This window comes from Mustela nivalis (assembly GCF_964662115.1).
Source record: "Mustela nivalis genome assembly, chromosome: 13".
Taxonomy (NCBI): Eukaryota; Metazoa; Chordata; class Mammalia; order Carnivora; family Mustelidae; genus Mustela; species Mustela nivalis.
This window is the reverse complement of record NC_139032.1, coordinates 41182072-41206750: the sequence shown is the minus strand read 5'-3', so window position 1 is coordinate 41206750 and position 24679 is coordinate 41182072. Positions and strand designations below refer to the sequence as shown.

Below are 24679 nucleotides of genomic sequence, written 5' to 3'. Positions count from 1 at the left end.
ACTCTAGTCAAGTTAAGGGACTGTGGGACTCTGTGCAGAGGAGACTCTAGAGGGTAAAGACCATGATGTGAACATGGACAATATTTTTCAGGTGGTGGAAGGTAAATCCTGCCCAGCTGGGTGGTATCGTCACTCAGGGTACTGCCATTCCCTGGTCACGGAGCAGAAAGGCACCTGGAACTCAGCTGCCCGAGCTTGCAAGGAACAGTAAGAAACCCTCTTTCACATTAAGTAATGTTTTCTTTCATACTCTTTCTATTTCCTCATGCAATTGCAGGGTTGCTGCGTTCTTTGGAGCGTTGAGTGTCCAATAACTACTTGGTTTTGTTTTAGGAAACCCAGGAGAGCTCTATAGTTCAGAATGGATTTGAGATTGACCTTGATAATGTGTAGTAACCTATCTCTCTAAGTGAAAACTGTGATTGCAGAAATTTTATGTTCTAGCCTCTTTTGGTCTTTTGGAGAAAGTCAGAGGAATTTTTCTGGGTCGGCAGCCTTGCAAGTTCTATCTTTAAAAAAAAACAAAAAACAAAAAACTAAGTACGGATTCCTGTCCACTGATTTGGAAAATACATAGCAATGAAAGGTCTTATAGTATCAGACTTATGACAATGCCAGAGACAGTGATGATTATGAAACCAGACAAGTCGGACAAAGTGTCGGAGGGTCATGGAACACTTAGTGAAGGATGACTTGTGGTCAGATCATGACAACAAAATTTATCTAGCCCAGAAGGACTTTAAAAATGCATACATACCTATCCGTGCCCCCCCCTTTTTTGCCCACCTGGATATTATCCAGAACAGTGCAATTAGACTAATATTCCCCATGGCTGGAAATGGAGACTAGAGAGAAGTCCCTGGTGAAGGGCAGTCAGACCTTGCACTTCATCAAATTCCAGCAGTTCTGCTTATCTAAAAACACTGTTAAGAAATCGAAAGGGTGAACCACAGTTGGCAAAGCTTATCTCCAATCGTCCAGCTGATCTCGGTCTCAAACCCAGAAAATACCAACAATTCCTAGCAACCAGAACAAAAAGACAACCTGATGAAAAAAATAGCAAATGACTTGGAGACTTCATAAGGAAAGATATATAATTGGTTGATAAGTGCATGAAAAGATGCATCCGCATTAGACATCAGGGAAGTGCAAATGAAAACCACAGTGAAATACCTCTTCCCGCCCAGGATAAAATCACAAAGACTGACAATACCTAAAGAGTTCTCATATATGCTGGTGGCAGTATAAAAGGGTACAACCGCTTTGTAGAGCTGTCTGGGAGTTTTTAAAAGAAGGTGATGTACATTTATCCTGTGGCTTAACATCCCTACTCCTAGGTATTTACCTGAAAGAGATAAATATTTGTGCTAAAGGGGTAGCTCAGTTGGAGGAGCATGTGACTCTCGATCTTGGGGCCATGAGTTCAAGCCCCACAACGGGTGTAGAGATTACTTAAATAAATAAAAGTTAAAAAAAATATACTAGAAAAAGAATTCTTTCACAAGAATTTAATAACAACTTTAAAAAAAAGAATAATAATAGTTTGGGTATGGGGTACCTGAGTGGTTCAGTGGATTAAGCATCTCCCTTCAGCTCAGGTCATGATTCCAGGGTCCTGGGGTGACACCCTGCCTCGGGCTCCCTGCTCAGCGAGGGGTCTGCTTCTCCCTCTGCCTCCCCCTGCTCATCTCATGCTCTCTCTCTCTCACTCACTCTGTCACATAAATAAATAAAATCTCAAAAAAATAATAATAGTTTGGGTCATTTGTCTTTTTGTTGTTGATTTATAAGGGTTCTTTATATTTTCTCTATCAACAAGGAAATAGACAAATATTCTTTTTCTGATCATTTTATGAATGATAAAATGGAATGAACTGCTAAAACCTCCAACAATGTGAATAAATCTCAAAAACCTGTAGAGGAAGCAACCCAACATAAAAAAAATGCATATTGTATGATTTTGTTTACATGAATAGGAATAACTAATTTACTAGTTGGTGAAAGAAATAAAAACAAAAACAAAAACAGTTATCCCTGGTAGGGATTGTAGGGTGATTAAAAAGTAGAATGAGGTAAGATTCTAGAGTGATGGAGAGGTTCCATGTCTTGCTCTGGGTGGGTTGTTACATAGAAATATACAACTGTAAAAATTCATTGAATTGAATATTTAAAATGGATGCATTTTACTGTATCTAAATTATAACTAGATTTTTATTTCTTTTTAAGATTAATTGATTTTAGAGGGAGAGAAGGTGGGCTGGGGAGGAGCAGAAGGAGAGGGAGAAAGAATCTTAAGCAGACACTGGGCTGAGTCCCACTCTGGGCTTGATCCCACAATCCCAAGATCACCAGCTGAGCCATAACCAAAAGTCAGACACTCAACCGACCATGCCACCCATGCACCCCATAACCAGATTTTTAGAGAGCTAATTAAATATTTTAAGAGTCTATGTTGTTTTGGTGGCTCAGTCAGTTAAGCATCTGCCTTCAGCTCAGGTCATAGTCTCAGGGTCCTGGGATCGAGCCTCACATCGGGCTCTCTGCTCAGCAGGGAGCCTGCCTCCTCCTCTCTCTCTCTGCCTGCCTCTCTGCCTACTTGTGATCTGTCTGTCAAATAAATAAAAATAAAAATAAAAAAAATATATATATACATATATATATATGTATATATATATATATTTTAAGTCTTTTCAAAAACTGGTCAAATCAACCCCCTTTTTTCACTGATGTATTTCATGTCTTAAGTAAGAGTGCTATAGAGTTTAATCAGTGACTTTCAGGTTTTTGTTGATGAGTGGGTGTAGTATAAAGTAAGGTAAACTATTTTTTGATTTTACAAATAATTATTGTCTAAATGCATGTCTTCCCATATTGCTGTATATTTAGAGACAATGAAGCCATTCTTCCACCCAAATAAATGGGTGTCCTACTTTTATTTAAATTGTGTCTGAATGCATTGATAGCCCAAGTAGGAAGAGTGGTATAGATCTTTTTTCCTTCTTGAAGAAAGGGCTCTGTGTGGAATGAAAAGCTCTCTGATTCAGCACAGAGAAGATCACAGCATGTTCCGAGGAAGAGGAGGGTGTGGTTGTGTATACTGACCAAAATGAGGAGGAGTGCAGGAGAGCAGTTACACTCTATCCAAGGTTACCCCGATCAAATTGTTGTGGGATTCGTTGATGAAATACAGGTGAGCAGAGCAACAGAACCCCAAACCTCAAGCTTAAAGGCAGCCTTATTGTTCCTCTTCCAGTGGTCCTCAGAGGACAATGCAGCTAACTCTGTTGGCCTATAATGAAGCTCTAACTGGTTCTTCCTGTTATGAGAAGAGTGAAGTCCATGTGTACTGAGTGATATCTTTCCATCCCTTCATCACTGTTGGCCTCAGGTCACTGAGTATATTTTCTTAGAAGGACTGTCTTTACTCTGATACTATGATCTCTTGCTTTTTGGTGTCAAAATTCATTTCTTTTGAAATCATGGCAATTTGTAATAATACTGGTATCTTCCTGGTGACCAACCTACATTAACCCCCAATATATATTTTATTTTATTGATCCACCTAATTGCAGCTGGGTTTTAATGGTGAGTACAAAGAGTACAAAGACTAGTTATGCATCTATTAATTTTCTCATAAATCTAATAATATTATGCAATTCCCTCATCCCAGTAATAAACTTGAGGCTCGAATTAATTTAAAAGTCTAGCTACTTCCTCCTGCATTTGACCTAAGATCTCATCTGTGACTTGGGTTTAAGCACGTTTACACCCTGACTCTTACTGTAGCCTGACCTAGTTCTACGTGCCTCCTTGCCAATAATGCCTTCCTTTTATATTACACAGTACAGTTTACAGAATTCCTTCACCTATACTAGCTTATTTGACCCTCCCATCATTTCTGTGAGGGAAGCATGTATAATTATCTACATTCTACAGATAAAACAAGAGATTTGGGGAAGCAAAATCACTCGCTTGCAGACTTCATTTTTATTATACTTCCCAAAATAGTCCCTTAAGGACAGAGGCTATCTCCTCTCAGGTGAATCGAGAAGCACACCTATCTTAATTTTGTGTTGAACTAATCTAAAGTAGGTTTCAAAACTTTGTATGAGTACTTTGTATCTTTCATAGCAAAGATACAGTGCAATTTTTATTAAATTATGGACCCTAAGTTTCTTTTGGGTTGGAATCAAAGTAATCTTTCAGAGCAAACCTAAGATATAATCAGATTCTCAGTTTATAAATTCATTCATTCAACAAATATTTGTTTGGGCACTTACTGTACTGGAAATGTCTAGGCCAGACTGCATCTCAAAGTATTATCCCCCATATTAGCCCCACAGCCCAGTAACTAAATCATTCTTCATTCATCAAAGAACTTCAGAGAAATTGGCACTGTCTCCGTCCAGATACAACTGTCCCATATGGCAAGTCTTTATTAAAGATTTTTTAAATTTATTTGAGACAGAGAGAGTGAAAGCAAGAGAGAGAGCATGAGCGGGGGGAGGGAGAAGCCGGCTCCCCACTGAGCAGGGAGCCCCATGTGGGGCTTGATCCTAGGACTCCAGGTTCATGACCTGAGCTGAACGAAGGCAGACGCTTAACCTATTGAGCCACCCAGGCGCCTGTACAGCAAGTCTTTAAGCCCTGCATTTTTATATCAGTGAGGTGTCATACAACCCTGACAATTCCTTCCCACATCTCTTTCTCACAAAGCTCTATTAAGAAGGTGAAAGTCACCTTTTTAATTGCCTGGATGGTTCAGTCCCTAAGCCTCTGCCTTGGGCTCGGGTCATGATCTCAGAGTCCTGGGATCAAGTCCCACATCAGATTCCCTGCTTGGCAGGAAGGCTGCTTCCCCTCTCCCACTCCTCCTGCTATGTTCCCTCTCTCGCTGTGTTTCTCTCTGTCAAATAAATAAATAAAATCTTTAAAAAAAAAAAGGTGAAAGTCAGTGGGGCATCTGGGTGGCTCAGTGGGTTGAGCGTTAGACTTCTTGGTTTCAGCTCAAGTCCTGATTTCAGGATCATGATCTCAGGGTCATGAGATGAGGCCCTGCATCAGGCTCCTGCTCAGTGGGGAGTCTCCTTGAGATTCTTCTTCTCCTTCTGCCCTTCCCCCTGCTCGCTCTCTCTCTCTCCCTCTCTAAAAGTAAATAAATGAAACTTTTAAAAAATGTGAAAGTCCCTAAATTTAAATGGCAGCGTTTAGTTCTATTGAGTTGATGTCTCTGGACCTAAACCTAAACAATGTGAGTTCTACGCTGTGTTTGTTGATTGCATATGTGAACACACAAATGGTATTTAGAAATAGTACAAAGAGAAGGATATTTTGTGTTAGAATAACTATTATAAAATCTATTACAGTAGTGATGGAAAATTTCCATCTCATATTAATTCAAGGGTATTAAAGATCATAATCTAGTAGATCAAACATGGCATTATAAGCAGGTTCAAAAGTAATTTGTTCATATTACTTTGAAGTTATTTTGGTAAACTCTAGTCCCAGGGAATTATTTTAAGCTCTAGAACTGTGATTTCTTTTGAGATATAAAACTAAGAAAAATTTCAGAACAAAAAAAGTTTTAAGGGACAATTGGAGTTTTTTCATCATATTTTCGAAAGAGACTGTGTATCTGTCGGTAATAAAAACCCTTTCAAAGTACACTTTATGTTGTTTACCAGATTGGTCCAGAACTTAAAACATCTCTCAAATACCATTTCCAGGATGTGTAAGGGAGGTAAAGATGAATATGCATTGTATTTTGAAAGGATGAGAATGATTACCCCAAGAACAGTAATTACTAGTTATAGCAGTAAGTTAAAAGCAAACTGAAAGGAAAAAGAAAAGATCTCCTTATCCCTTTTGTTCGGTCTTTCTTAAAGAAATACTTTTGGACAATACAGGGTTACCTCTTCAGTATAATTTTTCTCTAAACCCCAAGACCTCCTCTACCATTAAATGTTTATATTTACCCAATGGGCCTCCCTGCCTCCCTGGACCCATTACCTCTCAGGTTCGTTGTGTTTTCTTCTCCACCTTTTTGTCTTAAAAACAGAGATTCTTCACTATATCAGACACCTGAATCTATGATAGCCCTGTATGTTGACAATACTGGAATTAAAATAAAATCTTAATTAAAAGACATATATCAAAGGAAGAAAAATAGGCATTCTGGAAATTATCCATTCCTTCTATGATACAAAATTTATAGTTTCAACATTCCACAACTTGGGTATTTACCTTCTCATGAATTAATTTTAGGAGATGGTTTTAGATTTTCTAATTAGAATTAATATTAATATTAGTATGTTTTTGATTTGGTATCAGGGATATTATTCAATTCTGGGCTGTGTTTCCTGAAGCTCTCTTCCCTGATGATCCTTTACAGAGGGTCATTTGCAACACCCATGTTTCAAGAACAGCAAATTTTGCTTTCCTCCTTGTCCCTAATCAGATAGCTAACTCAACTCAATCTTTATCTCCAATCTCCTTTCCTCTCCACTGGTGTTTTATTATTTTTCCAACCCAGAGGAGCTAGACTCCTAGATTAGGTATTTCTTGAATTTACATATTGTAATCTCATCTGCTCATTTCCTTAGGCAGTCATTGTACATTTGGTAATTCTATTATTATAAATCATTATCTATAAAACCATTTTGTTTTCCCAAAGCAGTGTCTGGAACCCCTGCTGGCCTGGCCTTAAAGAGTTACCCTGAAATACATCTATACTTAATCAGAACATTTCAAAGAAGTAGATGTTTATTTCTTTAACTAGAAAAATGAAAGTTTCTGTTTTTATTACTACACTTTGAATGCCTTCAAATTTCAGAGCTGTCCAAAGATTTTTATTTACGTGTTTCTTTATTTTATTTTTATATCTCTCTCTATACACATGTATATAGAAAATGTTTACATTATTTTGTATGTATGTGGGCATGAAGGAAAAGGAACATTTTTGTAAAGTAATCAACATACCAGTACCTAAATGTTTCTTTTATAAAGAAAGCTGTCCTAAACACAGCTACCTTCCCATCTTGCTCTTTGGGGATTTTTGCTCCTTGCAGAGACAAAAAAGAACTCAAACTTGTGCTTGTCCAGCACAAATGGATTTTACAAAGTCTGTTTGCGCAGTAGTTTCAAGAATCTTAAAGAAGGAGATGTTAGATATCCTTGAATAAGCCCTGATACCTCCTAACGATGAAGGTTGCAGTTACAGCAGTAAAGGCATTAGGGGCAGAGCAGGCTGAGAACTCAGATCTCCCATGCTCTGTTTGCGCTCGATATTGACTGGGGCAGCCCCTCAAACCTTCCCTTGATCTGCATATTACACACCTTCGGCATTTTGAGATCTAAACCCTCAGCCCATTAGAATTACCATATTGGATGTGAGAGGAAGGGAAGAAGTTGTGCTCTAGGATCTGCTGTCACTGTCAGACAGGAGATGACAGTAAACAATGAGGTAAGAGCCAAGTCACAAAACCCAAATCCAGCAGACTGAGGACATTCAAAGAAAGGGTGAAGAGACTTAACGTGTCTCAGAAGTCCTACAAGTCACCACTGCAGGACAGAACAATAAAGTACTGGTTTGAGTGGGAAAAAAATCTTTAAGAAATGGATAAATTATGCTCACCATATGTGAGCTGGAAAAACAGAGAAATGAACCAGAAGTTTGGAAAGATATTGGCAAAATGAATAAAATATCAATGGATATTAACCAGGCAAAATCATGGTGACTTTGTCTCTTGTTTGAAACTTTCTTTCGTAGAAAAAAAAAAAGAAGATATGGGGTGGGATAATTGGATGAAAGTGGTCAAAGGTACAAACTTTTGGTTATGAGATAATTAAGTCCTGGGAAGTAACGTCCAGCATGACGAATATAGTTAACACTGCTCTAAGGAATGCATGGAGGGTCTTGAGAGAGTAAATCCTAAGAGTTGTCATCACACGGAGAACAACTGTTTTTCTTTAAAATATATATATGTGTGTATGTGTGTGTGTGTGTGTGTGTGTATACATATATATTTAAATGAATTGATGGATGCTAACTAAAAATACTGTGGTAATCATTTCACAATATAGGTAAGTCATGTCAATATGCTATACCCCTTAAACATAAAAGCAATTCATTTTTGGACGGGGGAATGTTTATAGATGTTTACAGGAACACGTGCTTTAACTTCTACACCACTTATGAAGTTTTGACAGACCATGCTCATTTCATTGGTATGAGCAAAGTGTCACAACTACGGGGGTATTTGAGTAAATACACCAAACACAAAATGTAGACCCCAAGTAACTTTATTTGAATAGTTTGGGTTACCTTACTGATCAAGTTAACTGGATTTTTGTCAAAATTATGCCCATTTAGAGATAGACTCCCCGTGAAAGAGGTAATATTTTGGCATTAATTTTTATAAGTGGGTAGTTGCTGATTTTTCTAAAACAGATACTTATAACCTATTGAATTTGTGCTTTAAATCTCAGATAGTAATAAAATAAAAAATAAAAAAATAAATCTCCGATAGTCTTTAAAAACATATCTCACTTTCTTTGATGTCACCAATCCCACCTTACAGATAGTCATTAAAGTTAAAAAAAAAAAATAGAGTATTCAAATCCTGGAAAGTCCTTTCTATATATATATATATATTTTTTTTTTTCTATTTTAAAGCGGTTTGATTTCTGTTATGAATTTCATCTCAACAGGAAAGTTGGGCTACTTGTCACTGATGCTGCCCTGTTTGTTTGTTTCCTTGTAGTCACCTGGGCAGCCTTGTAACTGTTCTCTCCAGGCAACACATGAGATGGCTCTGGGACATCAGTGGAAGAAAGCCCTTTTGGATAGGTAAGTGTTTGTGCTGTACTAAGGAGGGAGGCGAGAACCTCAAGAGGGCATCGCCCTCCCATGGGCCAAATAATTGTGGCTTATAGTAACAATCAAGTGTTAGATGGCTGGACAATCTATTTTTTTCTTTATTGGAGGGGTGGAGGATCTGTCTTTCAAAACTCATCTCCGGGCGCCTGGGTGGCTCAGTCGGTTAGGGGTCTGCCTTTGGCTCAGGTCATGATCCCAGGGTCCTGGGATCGAGTCGCACATCGGGCTCCCTGCTCAGTGGGGAGTCTGCTTCTCCCTCTGCTGCTCCCTTGCTCGTTCTCTCTCTCTAATAAATAACATCTTTTTAAAAAATTTAAAAACCTCATCTTAATTGCATACTACTGTGATTGGTAGACATCTGTCTCAAAGAAATAAGCAATGTGGTTTGATTTACAGGTGAAAGAGTTCAACAAATGCTATATCTTAAAGTAAAAAATTAGAAATAGCTATAAATAGGGGATAGTTAAATAAATTATGGTATAGCCATATGAAGGACTATTTAATATTTAATGTTTTGTAAGGCATTGAATATTAAAGACATGACAAAGTGCTTTATGTTTATTGTTTCATCCAGGACATACATGTTGGAGCATGTTATATATTAAAGATATATTTGTGACAGGATGCTGAGTAAAAAAGCAGAGCCCAGAGCCATATGAAGCATAAAATAATTTAGAATATATTTAGATATTTTATGCATATATGCATATGATATATATACACATATATGCCCATGATATATACATATATAAAAAAGGATGCCAAAGAACTGGAAATGTTTATCCCTATTGACAATTATTGGTGGATCTTAATTTTATCCCTTGTTTTCTGAAGTTTTAGTATCTTCTTCAATTTTAACAACAATACAAATCTCTCAGATTCTATTTTTAGGAGTAGAATTCTGGGGGCACATCCAAGTCAGACTTTTCACCGTCTGTCCTAGAAGGTATTGGATTTCAGGGAACAATAGTAAACCCAGTCTTGGCTTCTCAAAATCTCTGTCATACTTAGTACATCTCTAAATTCTGAAATTTTCTGAGAGTTTTAAGATAAAGCTAGAGGAGTGGTTTTCTCTGCTTCCATAATGACTGATTTCAAGGCTCTATTCCCACAGAATGCTTAGGAATAACATCTCCTCCTGATTACTAACACAAGGAAAAAATCCAGAAGGAGACAGTAGTTCATTTTATTCTACCCCAAAATTACTGAGGGAGAATCATGGGAGAAGGTTATTCGCTACACTGTTTTCATGGTTAAACTTGGTTGGGAGGGGTCAGGTCATGCTCTTACAGGGGACTCTTTTCTCATTGTATTCTCTTTGTTTCTGCAATGAAGGAAGGTGAGGAGGAGGAATGTTTCTTTAAGAAAAATTACAACAGCTTTGCAACACTAAAGTACAATTTGTAGAGTAGCTAGTGAGAGTAGAGAGGCAGGTGGAGAAAAGCTGCTTTTTGTTGGAATTACAGCAGACCGAAAAAAACTACGTTCCAGACTAAAAATAACACCTAGTTAAGCTACTTTCAAATATGAAAACCGAGGCATTTACACAGTGAGAAGGAACAACAGTAGACAAGAGTATACTTGTTTCCCCAGGATAGGAGTCCTGTCTGTAGAGTGATGTGAGTAATAATTACTGTTTATCAAACATGTATGTATGTCAGGAACTTCACATGCATTATCTTATTTAATACTTAAAACAGCCCTTGATATACTATTTTTATTGCCATTTCTTAGATGAGGAAACTAAAATTTAGAGTCATTAAGTAACCTGCCCAAAGATGCTCAACTAGTAAGTGGGGGATCAAGCATTTGGATTTGGATCTGTCTGATTCCAAAGCCATATGTTGTTGTTGTTGTTTTTTAATTTTTAAGTTTTAATTTTTATAAACATATATTTTTATCCCCAGGGGTACAGGTCTGTGAATCACCAGGTTTACACACTTCACAGCACTCACAAAAGCACATACCCTCCCCAATGTCCATAATCCCACCCCCTTCTCCCAAACCCCCTCTCCCCAGCAACTCTCAGTTTGTTTTGTGAGATTAAGAGTCACTTATGGTTTGTCTCCCTCCCAATCCCATCTTGTTTCATTTATTCTTCTCCTACCCACTTAAGCCCCCATGTTGCATCACCACTTCCTCATATCAGGGAGATCATATGATAGTTGTCTTTCTCTGATGGCTTATTTCGCTAAGCATGATACGCTCTAGTTCCATCCATGTTGTCGCAAATGGCAAGATTTCATTTCTTTTGATGGCTGCATAGTATTCCATTGTGTATATATACCACATCTTCTTGATCCATTCATCTGTTGATGGACATCTAGGTTCTTTCCATAGTTTGGCTATTGTGGGCATTGCTGCTATAAACATTCGGGTGCATGTGCCCCTTTGGATCACTACGTTTGTATCTTTAGGGTAAATACCCAATAGTGCAATTGCTGGGTCATAGGGCAGTTCTATTTTCAACATTTTGAGGAACCTCCATGCTGTTTTCCAGAGTGGCTGCACCAGTTTGCATTCCCACCAACACTGTAGGAGGGTTCCCCTTTCTCCGCATCCTCGCCAGCATCTGTCATTTCCTGACTTGTTGATTTTAGCCATTCTGACTGGTGTGAGGTGATATCTCATTGTGGTTTTGATTTATATTTCCCTGATGCCGAGTGATATGGAGCACTTTTTCATGTGTCTGTTGGCCATCTGGATGTCTTCTTTGCAGAAATGTCTGTTCATGTCCTCTGCCCATTTCTTGATTGGATTATTTGTTCTTTGGGTGTTGAGTTTGCTAAGTTCTTTATAGATTCTGGACACTAGTCCTTTATCTGATATGTCGTTTGCAAATATCTTCTCCCATTCTGTCAGTTGTCTTTTGATTTTGTTAACTGTTTCCTATGCTGTGCAAAAGCTTTTGATCTTGATGAAATCCCAATAGTTCATTTTTTCCCTTACTTCCCTTGCCTTTGGCGTTGTTCCTAGGAAGATGTTGCTGCGGCTGAGGTCGAAGAGGTTGCTGCCTGTGTTCTCCTCAAGGATTTTGATGGATTCCTTTCGCATATTGAGGTCCTTCATCCATTTTGAGTCTATTTTTGTGTGTGGTGTAAGGAAATGGTCCAATTTTATTTTTCTGCATGTGGCTGTCCAATTTTCCCAACACCATTTATTTAAGAGGCTGTCTTTTTTCCATTGGACATTCTTTCCTGCTTTGTCGAAGATTAGTTGACTGTAGAGTTGAGGGTCTATTTCTGGGCTCTCTATTCTGTTCCATTGATCTATGTGTCTGTTTTTGTGCCAGTACCATGCTGTCTTGATGATGACAGCTTTGTAATAGAGCTTGAAGTCCGGAATTGTGATGCCACCAACATTGGCTTTCTTTTTTAATATCCCTTTGGCTATTCGAGGTCTTTTCTGGTTCCATATACATTTTAGCATTATTTGTTCCATTTCTTTGAAAAAGATGGATGGTACTTTGATAGGAATCGCATTAAATGTGTAGATTGCTTTAGGTAGCATAGACATTTTCACAATATTTATTCTTCCAATCCAGGAGCATGGAACATTTTTCCATTTCTTTGTGTCTTCCTCAATTTCTTTCATGAGTACTTTATAGTTTTCTGAGTATAGATTCTGTGTCTCTTTGGTTAGGTTTATTCCTAGGTATCTTATGGTTTTGGATGCAATTGTAAATGGGATTGACTCCTTAATTTCTCTTTCTTCTGTCTTGCTGTTGGTGTAGAGAAATGCAACTGATTTCTGTGCATTGATTTTATATCCTGACACTTTACTGAATTCCTGTATAAGTTCTAGCAGTTTTGGAGTGGAGTCTTTTGGGTTTTCCACATATAGTATCATATCATCTGCGAAGAGTGATAATTTGACTTCTTCTTTGCCGATTTGGATGCCTTTAATTTCCTTTTGTTGTCTGATTGCTGAGGCTAGGACCTCTAGTACTATGTTGAATAGCAGTGGTGATAATGGACATCCCTGCCGTGTTCCTGACCTTAGCGGAAAAGCTTTCAGTTTTTCTCCATTGAGAATGATATTTGTGGTGGGTTTTTCATAGATGGCTTTGATGATATTGAGGTATGTGCCCTCTATCCCTACACTTTGAAGAGTTTTGATCAGGAAGGGATGCTGTACTTTGTCAAATGCTTTTTCAGCATCTATTGAGAGTATCATATGGTTCTTGTTCTTTCTTTTATTTATGTGTTGTATCACATTGACTGATTTGCAGATGTTGAACCAACCTTGCAGCCCTGGAATAAATCCCACTTGGTCGTGGTGAATAATCTTTTTAATGTACTGTTGAATCCTATTGGCTAGTATTTTGTTGAGTATTTTCGCATCTGTGTTCATCAAGGATATTGGTCTATAGTTCTCTTTTTTGGTGGGATCCTTGTCTGGTTTTGGGATCAAGGTGATGCTGGCCTCGTAAAATGAGTTTGGAAGTTTTCCTTCCATTTCTATTTTTTGGAACAGTTTCAGGAGAATAGGAATTAGTTCTTCTTTAAATGTTTGGTAGAATTCCCCCGGGAAGCCGTCTGGCCCTGGGCTTTTGTTTGTTGGGAGATTTTTAATGACTGTTTCAATCTCCTTACTGGTTATGGGTCTGTTCAGGCTTTCTATTTCTTCCTGGTTCAGTTGTGGTAGTTTATATGTTTCTAGGAATGCATCCATTTCTTCCAGATTGTCAAATTTATTGGCATAGAGTTGCTCATAGTATGTTCTTATAATAGTTTGTATTTCTTTGGTGTTAGTTGTGATGTCTCCTCTTTCATTCATGATTTTATTTATTTGGGTCCTTTCTCTTTTCTTTTTGATAAGTCGGGCCAGGGGTTTATCAATTTTATTAATTCTTTCAAAGAACCAGCTCCTAATTTCGTTGATTTGTTCTATTGTTTTTTTGGTTTCTATTTCATTGATTTCTGCTCTGATCTTTATGATTTCTCTTCTCCTGCTGGGCTTAGGGTTTCTTTCTTGTTCTTTTTCCAGCTCCTTTAGTTGTAGGGTTAGGTTGTGTACCTGAGACCTTTCTTGTTTCTTGAGAAAGGCTTGTACCACTATATATTTTCCTCTCAGGACTGCCTTTGCAGCAGTCTTTGCAGCAAAATCTGCCCCACAGATTTTGAACCGTTGTATTTTCATTATCATTTGTTTCCATGATTTTTTTCAATTCTTCTTTAATTTCCCGGTTGACCCATTCATTCTTTAGAAGGATGCTGTTTAGTCTCCATGTATTTGGGTTCTTTCCAAACTTCCTTTTGTGGTTGAGTTCTAGCTTTAGAGCATTGTGGTCTGAAAATATGCAGGGAATGATCCCAATCTTTTGATACCGGTTGAGTCCTGATTTAGGACCAAGGATGTGATCTATTCTGGAGAATGTTCCATGTGCACTAGAGAAGAATGTGTATTCTGTTGCTTTGGGATGAAATGTTCTGAATATATCTGTGATGTCCATCTGGTCCAGTGTGTCGTTTAAGGCCTTTATTTCCTTGCTGATCTTTTGCTTGGATGATCTGTCCATTTCAGTGAGGGGAGTGTTAAAGTCCCCTACTATTATTGTATTATTGTTGATGTGTTTCTTTGATTTTGTTATTAATTGGTTTATATAGTTGGCTGCTCCCACGTTGGGGGCATAGATATTTAAAATTGTTAAATCTTCTTGTTGGACAGACCCTTTGAGTATGATATAGTGTCCTTCCTCATCTCTTATTATAGTCTTTGGCTTAAAATCTAATTGATCTGATATAAGGATTGCCACTCCTGCTTTTTTCTGATGTCCATTAGCATGGTAAATTCTTTTCCACCGCCTCACTTTAAATCTGGAGGTGTCTTCGGGCTTAAAATGAGTTTCTTGGAGGCAACATATAGATGGGTTTTGTTTTTTTATCCATTCTGATACCCTGTGTCTTTTGACAGGGGCATTTAGCCCATTCACATTCAGGGTAACTATTGAGAGATATGAATTGAGTGCCATTGTATTGCCTGTAAGGTGACTGTTACTGTATATCGTCTCTGTTCCTTTCTGATCTACCACTTGTAGGCTCTCTCTTTGCTTAGAGGACCCCTTTCAATATTTCCTGTAGAGTTGGTTTGGTATTTGCAAATTCTTGCAGTTTTTGTTTGTCCTGGAAGCTTTTAATTTCTCCTTCTATTTTCAATGATAGCCTAGCTGGATATAGTATTCTTGGCTGCATGTTTTTCTCGTTTAGTGCTCTGAAAATATCATGCCAACTCTTTCTGGCCTGCCAGGTCTCTGTGGATAAGTCAGCTGCCAATCTAATATTTTTACCATTGAATGTTACAGACTTCTTTTCCCGGGCTGCTTTCAGGATTTTCTCTTTGTCACTGAGACTTGTAAATTTTACTATTAGGTGACGGGGTGTGGGCCTATTCTTATTGATTTTGAGGGGCGTTCTCTGAACCTCCTGAATTTTGATGCTCGTTCCCTTTGCCATATTGGGGAAATTCTCCCCAATAATTCTCTCCAGTATACCTTCTGCTCCCCTCTCTCTTTCTTCTTCTTCTGGAATCCCAATTATTCTAATGTTGTTTCGTCTTATGGTGTCACTTATCTCTCAAATTCTCCCCTCGTGGTCCAGTAGCTGTTTGTCCCTCCTTTGCTCAGCTTCTTTATTCTCTGTCATTTGGTCTTCTATATCACGAATTCTTTCTTCTGCCTCATTTATCCTAGCAGTGAGAGCCTCCATTTTTGATTGCACCTCATTAATAGCTTTTTTGATTTCAACTTGTTTAGATTTTAGTTCTTTTATTTCTCCAGAAAGGGCTTTGATATCTCTCGAGAGGGTTTCTCTAATATCTTCCATGCCTTTTTCAAGCCCGGCTAGAACCTTGAGAATTGTCATTCTGAACTCTAGATCTGACATATTACCAATGTCTGTATTGATTAGGTCCCTAGCCTTTGGTACTGCCTCTTGTTCTTTTTTTTGTGTTGAATTTTTCCATCTTGTCATTTTGTCCAGATAAGAGTATATGAAAGGGCAAGTAAAATACTAAAAGGGTGGCAACAACCCCAGGAAAATATGCTTTAACCAAATTAGAAGAGATCCAAAATCGTGAGGGGGGAGAAAGGGATAAAAAGAGGTTCAAAAAGGAAGAAAGAAAAATAAAGAAAAAAGGAAAAAAAAAGAAAAGAAAAGAATTAAAAAAAAAGAAAACACCTAAGAAAAATGTAAAAAAGAAAAAGTATATATATTAGATAAACTAGTAAAAAATCGTTAAAAAAGAAAAAGGTAACAGTTAAAAAAAAAATTTTTACCCGAAGGCGAGAAAAAAAAAAAAGCAAAAAATGAAAAAGAAAAAAATTTAATTAACTGCAAGACTAAAAAAAATCACAGGGAAAAAGCCATGAGTTCCGTGCTTGGCTTTCTCCTCCTCTGGAATTCTGCTGCTCTCCTTGGTATTGAAACCACACTCCTTGGTAGGTGAACTTGGTCTTGGCTGGATTTCTTGTTGATCTTCTGGGGGAGGGGCCTGTTGTAGTGATTCTCAAGTGTCTTTGCCCCAGGCGGAATTACACCGCCCTTACCCGGGGCCGGGGTGAGTGATCAGCTCGGGTTTGCTTTCAGGAGCATTTGTTCCCTGAGCGCTTTCCGTAGAGTTCCGGAGGACGGGAATACAAATGGCGGCCTCCTGGTCTCCGGCCCGGAGGAGCCGAGAGCCCAGGGCCCCACTCCTCAGTGTGCCCTCAGAGAACAGCGCCCAGTTACTCCCGACTGCCTGACCTCCGGCCGCGCTCTGAGCTCACCGAGCCTGCGACTGGTTCAAGGTAACCCCGAGCTGTGAGCTTACTGTCGGCTCTGTCTCTGTAGCCGGCTTTCCCGTTCCAATACCCGCAAGCTCTGTGACACTCAGACACCCCCAATCCTTCTGTGACCCTGCGGGACCTGAGGCCACGCTGACCCCGCGTGGGCTTCCTCCCGGTTTAGCCTCTGGAGCGATGTCCCTCAGCGGAACAGACTTTTAAAAGTCCTGATTTTGTGCGCGGTGGCTCCGCCGCTTGCCGGGAGCCGGCCCCTCCCCCCGGGGTCTATCTTCCTGTCGCTTTGGATTCACTTCTCCGCCGGTCCTACCTTTCAGAAAGTGATTGTTTTTCTGTTTCCAGAATTGCTGTTCTTCTTCTCTTCGATCTGCCGATGGATTTTCAGGTGTTTGCAATCTTTAGATAAGCTATCTAGCTGATCTCCGGCTAGCTGAAGTAGTCTCAGCCTGCTACTTCTCCGCCATCTTGACTCCCTCCAAGTTTTAATTTTTTTAAAGATTTTATCTATTTGAGAGAGAGCGAGTGAGTGGCAGGAACAGCAGAGGGAGAGGGAGAAGCAAACTCCCCACTGAGCAGGACTCTGGGATCATGACCTGAGCTGAAGGCAGACACCCAACCGACTAAGCCACCCAGGCACCGCTCAAAGCTGTATGTTCTTACCTGTATTTTAGGATTCCCAGGCCCTATTCTGTGTTTTAGAACGTAGGCCTGTGTTTGTATATGATTACTGAACTTATAACCATAGACTGATAGGATATTCAAGCATAAATGTAATATTGGCCCATTTTTTGGTTCACATTAGGTTTGAATGACCAGGTGCGTGCTGGCCACTGGGAGTGGATTGGTGGGGAAGCTGTCACCTTCACCAACTGGAGGAAAGGACCCCCTCAACGTATGAAGTCCGGCAAGAACTGTGTTTTGGCGCAAAGACAAGGGAAATGGCAAACACAAGACTGTAGGAAGGGCAAACCTCACAATTACGTGTGCTCCAGGAAAATCTAAATGTAACTGACCTTACAGGTGCCCACTTGGGATTTTTCACCTATTTATTTACAGAATTTGTGCATATTGTTCAATGCAAAACAAGTCATGACTGACTTAGTACATTTTTTTTTTATCATAGTATATGAGTGATCTAGTAAAAAAAGGAACATTGAAGAATTGTTCCAGGAGGATTGATCAATGAGCATTTCTTTCATGAAGAGATACAATCCTTGTGTCTCAGTACCTTTCAAAATAAATACCTAAAGTGTATTATATGGGATAAGATTTGCTTATTCCAGAATATTCCCACCCTGTCCTCACTCCATATCTAAGTCCTCACCAAGCTCACGATCCTTGGATTTTTTTTGTCCCAAGACCTCAGTTTTTTGTCCCGTTCTGAAATCTGTCCTGGCAGGGGCTTGTACCACTCCAGTCTGAGGAAAGCTAACTTTACCAGCTCATTAAATCCTAGTTGAAGAGCAAAGGGTCGCTTTGTCCCTTTGGAATGTGAAACCTAAGGTGAGAGTCTTGTGGATAAAAAAGGAGAATTCTTGGGCACCTGGGTGGCTCAGTTGGGTGGGCGGCTGCCTTTGGCATAGGTCATGATCCCAGAGTCCCAGAATCGAGTCCCTCATCGGGCTCTGAGCTCTGCAGGGAGTCTGCTTCTCCCTCTGACCTTCTCCCCTCTCGTGCTCTCTCTCACTGTCTCTCAAATAAATAAAATCTTTAAAAAAAAAATGAGAGAGAGAGAGAATTCTCTGTGGTGGAAAAGGAAGGCTTTAGATGGGAGAATCTTGCAGATGGAAGCTCATTTGCAAAGCTCTAGTTCAGGTAAGAATTCAGAGATTACATTCACATCAGGGTCTAACCATCCCTACTCATGAGACAGAGCTCTTTTTCCAATAAAAATGTTGGCCTTGTACCTTCCCAGAGCTCATCATGATGGTTTCCCCCGGCCTCACAGACTCAGGAGAAATTTGAAGTAATGTGAACTTCTCTTTTCATTTGGGTATACGGTAAGGACTAACATTTCTCAAGGACATTTGGAATAGAGTTTATGCGAGTGATGTTTAACACACTGAAGAAAAACACTGCTTCCTCGGAAGTGTCCCAGTGAAAAATGCTGATGAACAAAGAAAGATAGTACTGAAAACAGAGCCCTTGAAAACCCATATTCTCAGAATGGATTTTGATATAACTTTGAGCCCTTACATCTCTACTATTTCTAGAAATGGCATGATAACCCCATCTGGTAACATAAAGTCCCTTATGAATTTATAATATCAGCTGAATGAAACCTTTTCGTACCAGTGAAGTGTGTTGCAGTCTTACAGGAACTCCTTTCTGAAATCAAATTTTAATTACAGGAAATCAGAAATTTATTTCTGAAGGATGTGTTCAAAATTTTCCTCTTAATCACCAAAAAATGCGGTTGTACCAAATGTAGCTAACTTGCTCTATGAGTAGTTCAGAGTAATTTCAGTCAAGATGGGGTTACCAAGTAGACTAAAGCTTTGGAGCACGTTTTATTAGACTAACACATTTGGTAAAACTAAAATAAACGGAAGAAATTCAGTCCAGTTTCTGGATATAAAACATGACAAGCTTGTTTTATTTCTGCACATTTATCAAGATTTTTGGTATTAGAAATATTTGCAAAGAGAAGTGGGGATCACGTTTTGGCATTTCTACCTCTCACTTAAATTTAAAAGCATGGTGGCCTCGTGAGGCTCCTCGCTTTAGGGATCCCACCTAGGCTCGGAACTGATGACAACATATAGGTCTCTTGAGCAACACCGACACTCTCTGGTATTTAACCAAAAGATGCAAAACCCACCCTCCATACCAACTCCAGTCCTCTCTGACCCTCAGGCCTCTGCCATTTGGAAAGGCGAGATGCCAGATTATGTAGCAAAGGGTTGTTTACCTGAAGAATGATATCCTAAGAGGGAAAGTAAAAGCTCAAGAAATAAAGAGTTCAGAGGCCACTTTCTTCTAGAACAACAGAGCTATAGTAACTATTTAAAACTGGGAATCCAGAACCAGGGCTGTTATGGAGAAACTGATCAGCAAGGTAGATTTTATTATACTTATCTGCAATGACAATGATGTTTAAGTGTAATTGCAAATGCTAGTATAAAGAGAGAATGTTTTATGATTTTTGTAGCAACTAGGAATACTAGGATAATATTTTTGAATGTTCCTGATCATGAAAACATCGATCCATTTATAAAACGCAAGTAATTGAATGAGGATACAAACAAAAATTCTGGCAAGTTGGGATGTTGGGCAATACTTATCATGACCTTTATTTCTTCCCCATGATTGAGCTTTGACTCAGGGGAAAATAAAAAAAAGCAAATGATTGTTATCTAAAAAAAAAAGAGAGAGAGAGAGAGACGGGGGCACCTGGCTGGCTCAGTCGGTGGAGTGTGCGACTCTTGATCTCAAGGGTTGTGAGTTCAAGAACCACGGTGGGGATCGAGGTTACTTAAAATCTTAAAAGAAAAGTAAATGATGGTCATGGTTCTTGCCACCTAGATTGGTCACTGTCACTTGTCAAGTTCTGGTGGGAGCAGGAAGGAAGGAAATGGATTAATGGTAGAATAAGGAACGGATGATTATATGAGAGTAGAGGGGAGAGAGGAGAGAAGGGTTGAGCAGGGAGAGATGGGACTGGTGGTAGCTAAGAAGGAGAGCATCAGAAAGAAGGAGTTAAATGTCACCTGGCTCTTCTCCCCAGGTTTGAATACCAGTTCAGGAAAAGCCGCCTCCATCCAAAGGCATTAACCCAGCTAAGTAGCATGTAGCTTTTCAGAATCCTGCGATTTTTGTTCTTTAACTAAAACATACATATGTATACAGCATACATTTTGCTGAATGTAAACTTAAAAACATATGATAATTACTTCATCTCTTTCCAAGGAGTGGTAAAAACGAACCAGGTGACGTTTATTTCTTTAAAAATTTTATTTATTTGATAGACAGAGATCACAAGTAGGCAGAGAGGAAGGCAGAGAGAGAGAGGAAGAGAGGCAGGCTTTCTGCTGAGCAGAGAGCCTGATGCGGTGCTCGATCCCAGGACCCTAGGATCATGACCTGAGCCGAAGGCAGAGGCTTTAACCCACTGAGCCACCCAGGCGCCCCCAGGTAACATTTTTTTACATTTCTGTTTTTGTTCATTTTTACTACAGCCAAAAAGAACATGCACATAATTTTCATTAACACTATGGTTTGTATAATTCAAACCAGGAGCTGGTGCTGATTAATTTTTGCAACAAAGCAGCCTATGAAATGTACTGTCTCTAGCATTGTATCAAAATTAATAAAATAAACTTATTTCTACTTCTGAACTACTGTTGCTTGAGTTTTTCTCAGATTATACTTATTCTAGCTAATGTAAGAAGGGATGGGAAGGGAAATGCAGCCCGTCTTTCTTATCCTCGCTGTTTAAATCAGCCTTCAGTTCCACGGCTTCCAGCCAGCCACCCAGCCACCCACCTATCTACCATCGATTCCACGAATATTACTGGAGTGTCGAAGGCCAGCCCCTCACCTATTCTAGATACTGGAGATATTACTGTGAACAGGATAGGAAAGTACAAGTAGAAAAGCATAGTGTATACATGCAAATTTCTAATAGTCTTTTTCTTAAGCATCAAACTTTTTATCAGGGCGGAGGTCACAATGGAAGTCACAAGAGAGAAGTACATTATCCCTTTTCAGAACGGAAGGGAAGCATACTCCAATACAAAGAGCTTTCTTTTGTTATCTTTTGTTATATTTCTCTCCTGATTAGGAAACTGGCATTACTTCCTGTGTTTATGATCAGGTCAAGGTGTTATGGGTAGCATCTATCCCAAATTTCCTGTCTCCAGATCAGGTGAGGAACTTAAATTTTCCAGTCTAGTTTTCTAATTTTTGCAACAAGACAAGCAGTAGGTGTCTCTGCATCTCTCAGATCCCTGGAGCATCAGGAATTTAAAAAATGAGAACAATGATCTCATGTCACCTGATATCCTTACTGTCAAGAAGAGGACGTTGAAGTCTGCAGAAGGTAAAGGGGGAAGAGATTAGTACTAGAACCAGAGACCTCCAAATCACAGGCTGACTCTCTTCAGATTATTCTATGTATTCTCATTCTTACCACTCTGAGCACTTTTACCACTCTGCTAATATTCCAGTAAAATATCTTTGACTGAAGAGTATGATAAAACTGACGGACGCTTGACAACGTTATCGTAAGTAAAAGACAGGGAAGGCCTTGTACTGCTGTACTGCATGGTCCATTCATATGAAATGTCCAAAACAGGCAAATCTATGAAGACAGAAAGTAGATTCATGGTTGCCCCGGGGGTGGGGAAATGGAAACTAATTGCCAGTGGGTACCGGGGGTACTTCTCGGAGTGTGGAAATGGTCTGGAATTAGATAGTGGGGATGGTTGTACAACACAATGAATACACTAAAAATGAACTGAAGTGTGTGACTTTTAAATGGTGAATATGAGGTCATAGGAAGCATATCTCAGTAAAAATGCTATTAAAGATCGCCATATAAAAATTTATTTTAGAAAGCTATAAATGGGTTGATATATTGGCTGCGTGTCTATCTGACTCATCCAAGATACTTTTTCCAGTCTTTGCCTCATGTCTCACCCAGGTTTTTGTTTGTTTATTTATAGAGTTGGTTAAGAGGAAGAGAAAGTTGATTGGACGTACTATTTAACTTACAGGACGGCTTTATTGATCTTCCTCCCTTCTCCCCATTAATCATGAGAGGGCTGTTACGGGTGGCAGAGTGTGTCTGGATATGTGTAATGTCCAGAATGCCATGATTTTCTAAAATTAATTCTACAAGTCTTTAGAACAGGATCATGCAGGAAATGAATATACCCTCCTCGTAACTTACACATATAACTGTTCATTTTGAACAGTTTTTATAGGTCTTATATTCTGCTAGGTAATAAAGTCTAGTTTATCTTAAGACAGAAAGGAACAAAAATCAACCAACACTTCCATTAAGGGCCTTATGGTAACCCGCAATACTTTTTCCAAGCAATGAAGTATGAGTTCACCTTTTGCTTCTATCCCCATCTGTATTTTTGCTTCCCAAGGGCAATCAATCCCAACTTACTTTACAGAAGAAAAATGGAAAAATATATGCTATCCTAAAACAGGTCAAAACCAAGCTGAAGCGGCTATATTAATATCAGAGTAGGTTTTAGAGCAAAGAATACAACCAAGGTTAAAAGAGTTTATTTTATAATTTGAACAGGTCACTACATCAAGAGGACATAATAATTCTAACATTTAGACATCTAATAACAATGTTTAGAAATACATGAAGCAAAAACTGATAGAAATAAACAAATCTATGATTATTTTCAGAAATGCTAATACCCTCTCAATAACCCTCTCAATAATAATAGAAGAAATGGGCAGAAAATCAGTAAGGATTTAGAAGCATGGACAATGTTAACCAAATTAACCTGCCATTGCTAGAACACTGAACCCAACAACAGGATAGACATTCTTTTCATGTGCACAGGAAGCATTTGCTGGGGCAAGCCATTTTCTGGGACATACAATGAATCTCAATAAATTTAAATGGATTTAAGTTATACAAAATTTGTTCTCTGGCCATAATGGAGTTAAATCAGAAATCAATAGTAGAAGTATCTTTGGAAAACCCCTAAGTGTTTGGAAACCAAATTATAAACTTATTCAATCGATAGCTTAAAGAAGAAATCAGTGGACAAATTAGAAAGTATGGTGAATTGCCTAAAAAATGAAGACAACAGGGGAGGGGCACCTGGGTGGTTCAGTCAGTTAAGCGTCCAACTCTCAGTTTCGGCTCAGGTTGTGATCTCTGGATTGTGGGTTGGAGTCCTGTGCGCAGGGCGGAGTCTGCTGGAAATTCTCTCTCTTTCCCTCTGCCTCTCCCCTTGCTCATGCAATTTATTTATTTAAGTAAATAAATAAAATCTTTTAAGAAAATGAAAGCAACATATCAAAGTCTGTGAGGTGCCATTAAAGCATTATGCCAGGGAAATTTATAGCACTAAATGTCTATATTTAAAAGAAGAAAGGTTTTAACTTCAGCTTCCACTTTAAGAAACTAGAAAAAGAAGACAGCAGAAATAAAGATATAGAAAATATCAGAGAGAAATCAATGAATCTCACTAAAATTGGTAAATCTTTAACGGGACCAATCAGGAAAAAAATGAGAAGACAGAGATTGCTAAGTTCCAGATAGCTTCACTATTGAATTTTATAAATATTTAAAGAAGAAACAGCACCAATTCTACAAAACTCACCCAGAAAATCTCAAAAGAATATTTTCTGACTTATTCTATGAGGCCAGTATTACTCTGAAACCAAAACTATACAAAAATATGAGAATACTCCAGACCAACATCCCTCATGAATATAGATTTAAAAAATTCTAAACAACACTTTACCAATTCAAAGCCAACAATATATACAAAAGGATAATGCATCTTGATGAAGCCACTATTAAGAAAATGATAGGCCATAGTCTGGGAGAAAATATTTACTATGCATTTCTCTGGTATCCTGACTATATCAAAGAAACCCTTAACAATTAATAATAAGAAATTTTTTAAGTGGACAGAAGATTTGAATGAATATATCACTACAGAAGATATACAGGTGACATATATCTAAATGAAAACATGTCAACGTATTAGTCATTAGGAATTAATTAAAGGCGCAATGAAATAGCATTACACACCTATTAGAATGGCTCAAATTATAAAGACTAACTGACCATACAAAGTGTTGGTGAGGATATGAAGGAACTGGGACCCTTACACACTGCCGGTGAAATATCTGATAGTCCAGCCTCTGGGAAACAATTTGGTGGTTCCTTAAAAAGTTAAACATACACCTACCATGTGATCCAGCCATTCCCCCCCTAGTGACTCACACAAGGGAAAAGAATGCTTATTTCCATTCAAAGACTTACATATGAATGTTCATCGCAGCTTTATTTGTGACAGTCAAAAGTATAAACA

At 38.7% G+C, this 24679-nt stretch overlaps 1 protein-coding gene across 3 annotated transcripts in view; it reads left to right on the top strand.

Annotated features, from left to right (window-relative positions):
• FREM1 (FRAS1 related extracellular matrix 1) overlaps nucleotides 1-20995 on the top strand; it is a 187797-nt gene extending 166802 nt beyond the window's left edge. For all 3 annotated transcript variants that reach the window (XM_082695032.1, XM_082695031.1, XM_082695033.1), the window contains 3 exons: nucleotides 92-207; nucleotides 8763-8848; nucleotides 17461-20995. In XM_082695032.1, the coding sequence (XP_082551158.1) occupies nucleotides 92-207; nucleotides 8763-8848; nucleotides 17461-17660 (402 nt within the window). In that variant the 3' untranslated portion in view covers nucleotides 17661-20995. The remainder of the gene's footprint in view (nucleotides 1-91; nucleotides 208-8762; nucleotides 8849-17460) is intronic.
• Nucleotides 20996-24679: the final 3684 nt, after the last annotated feature.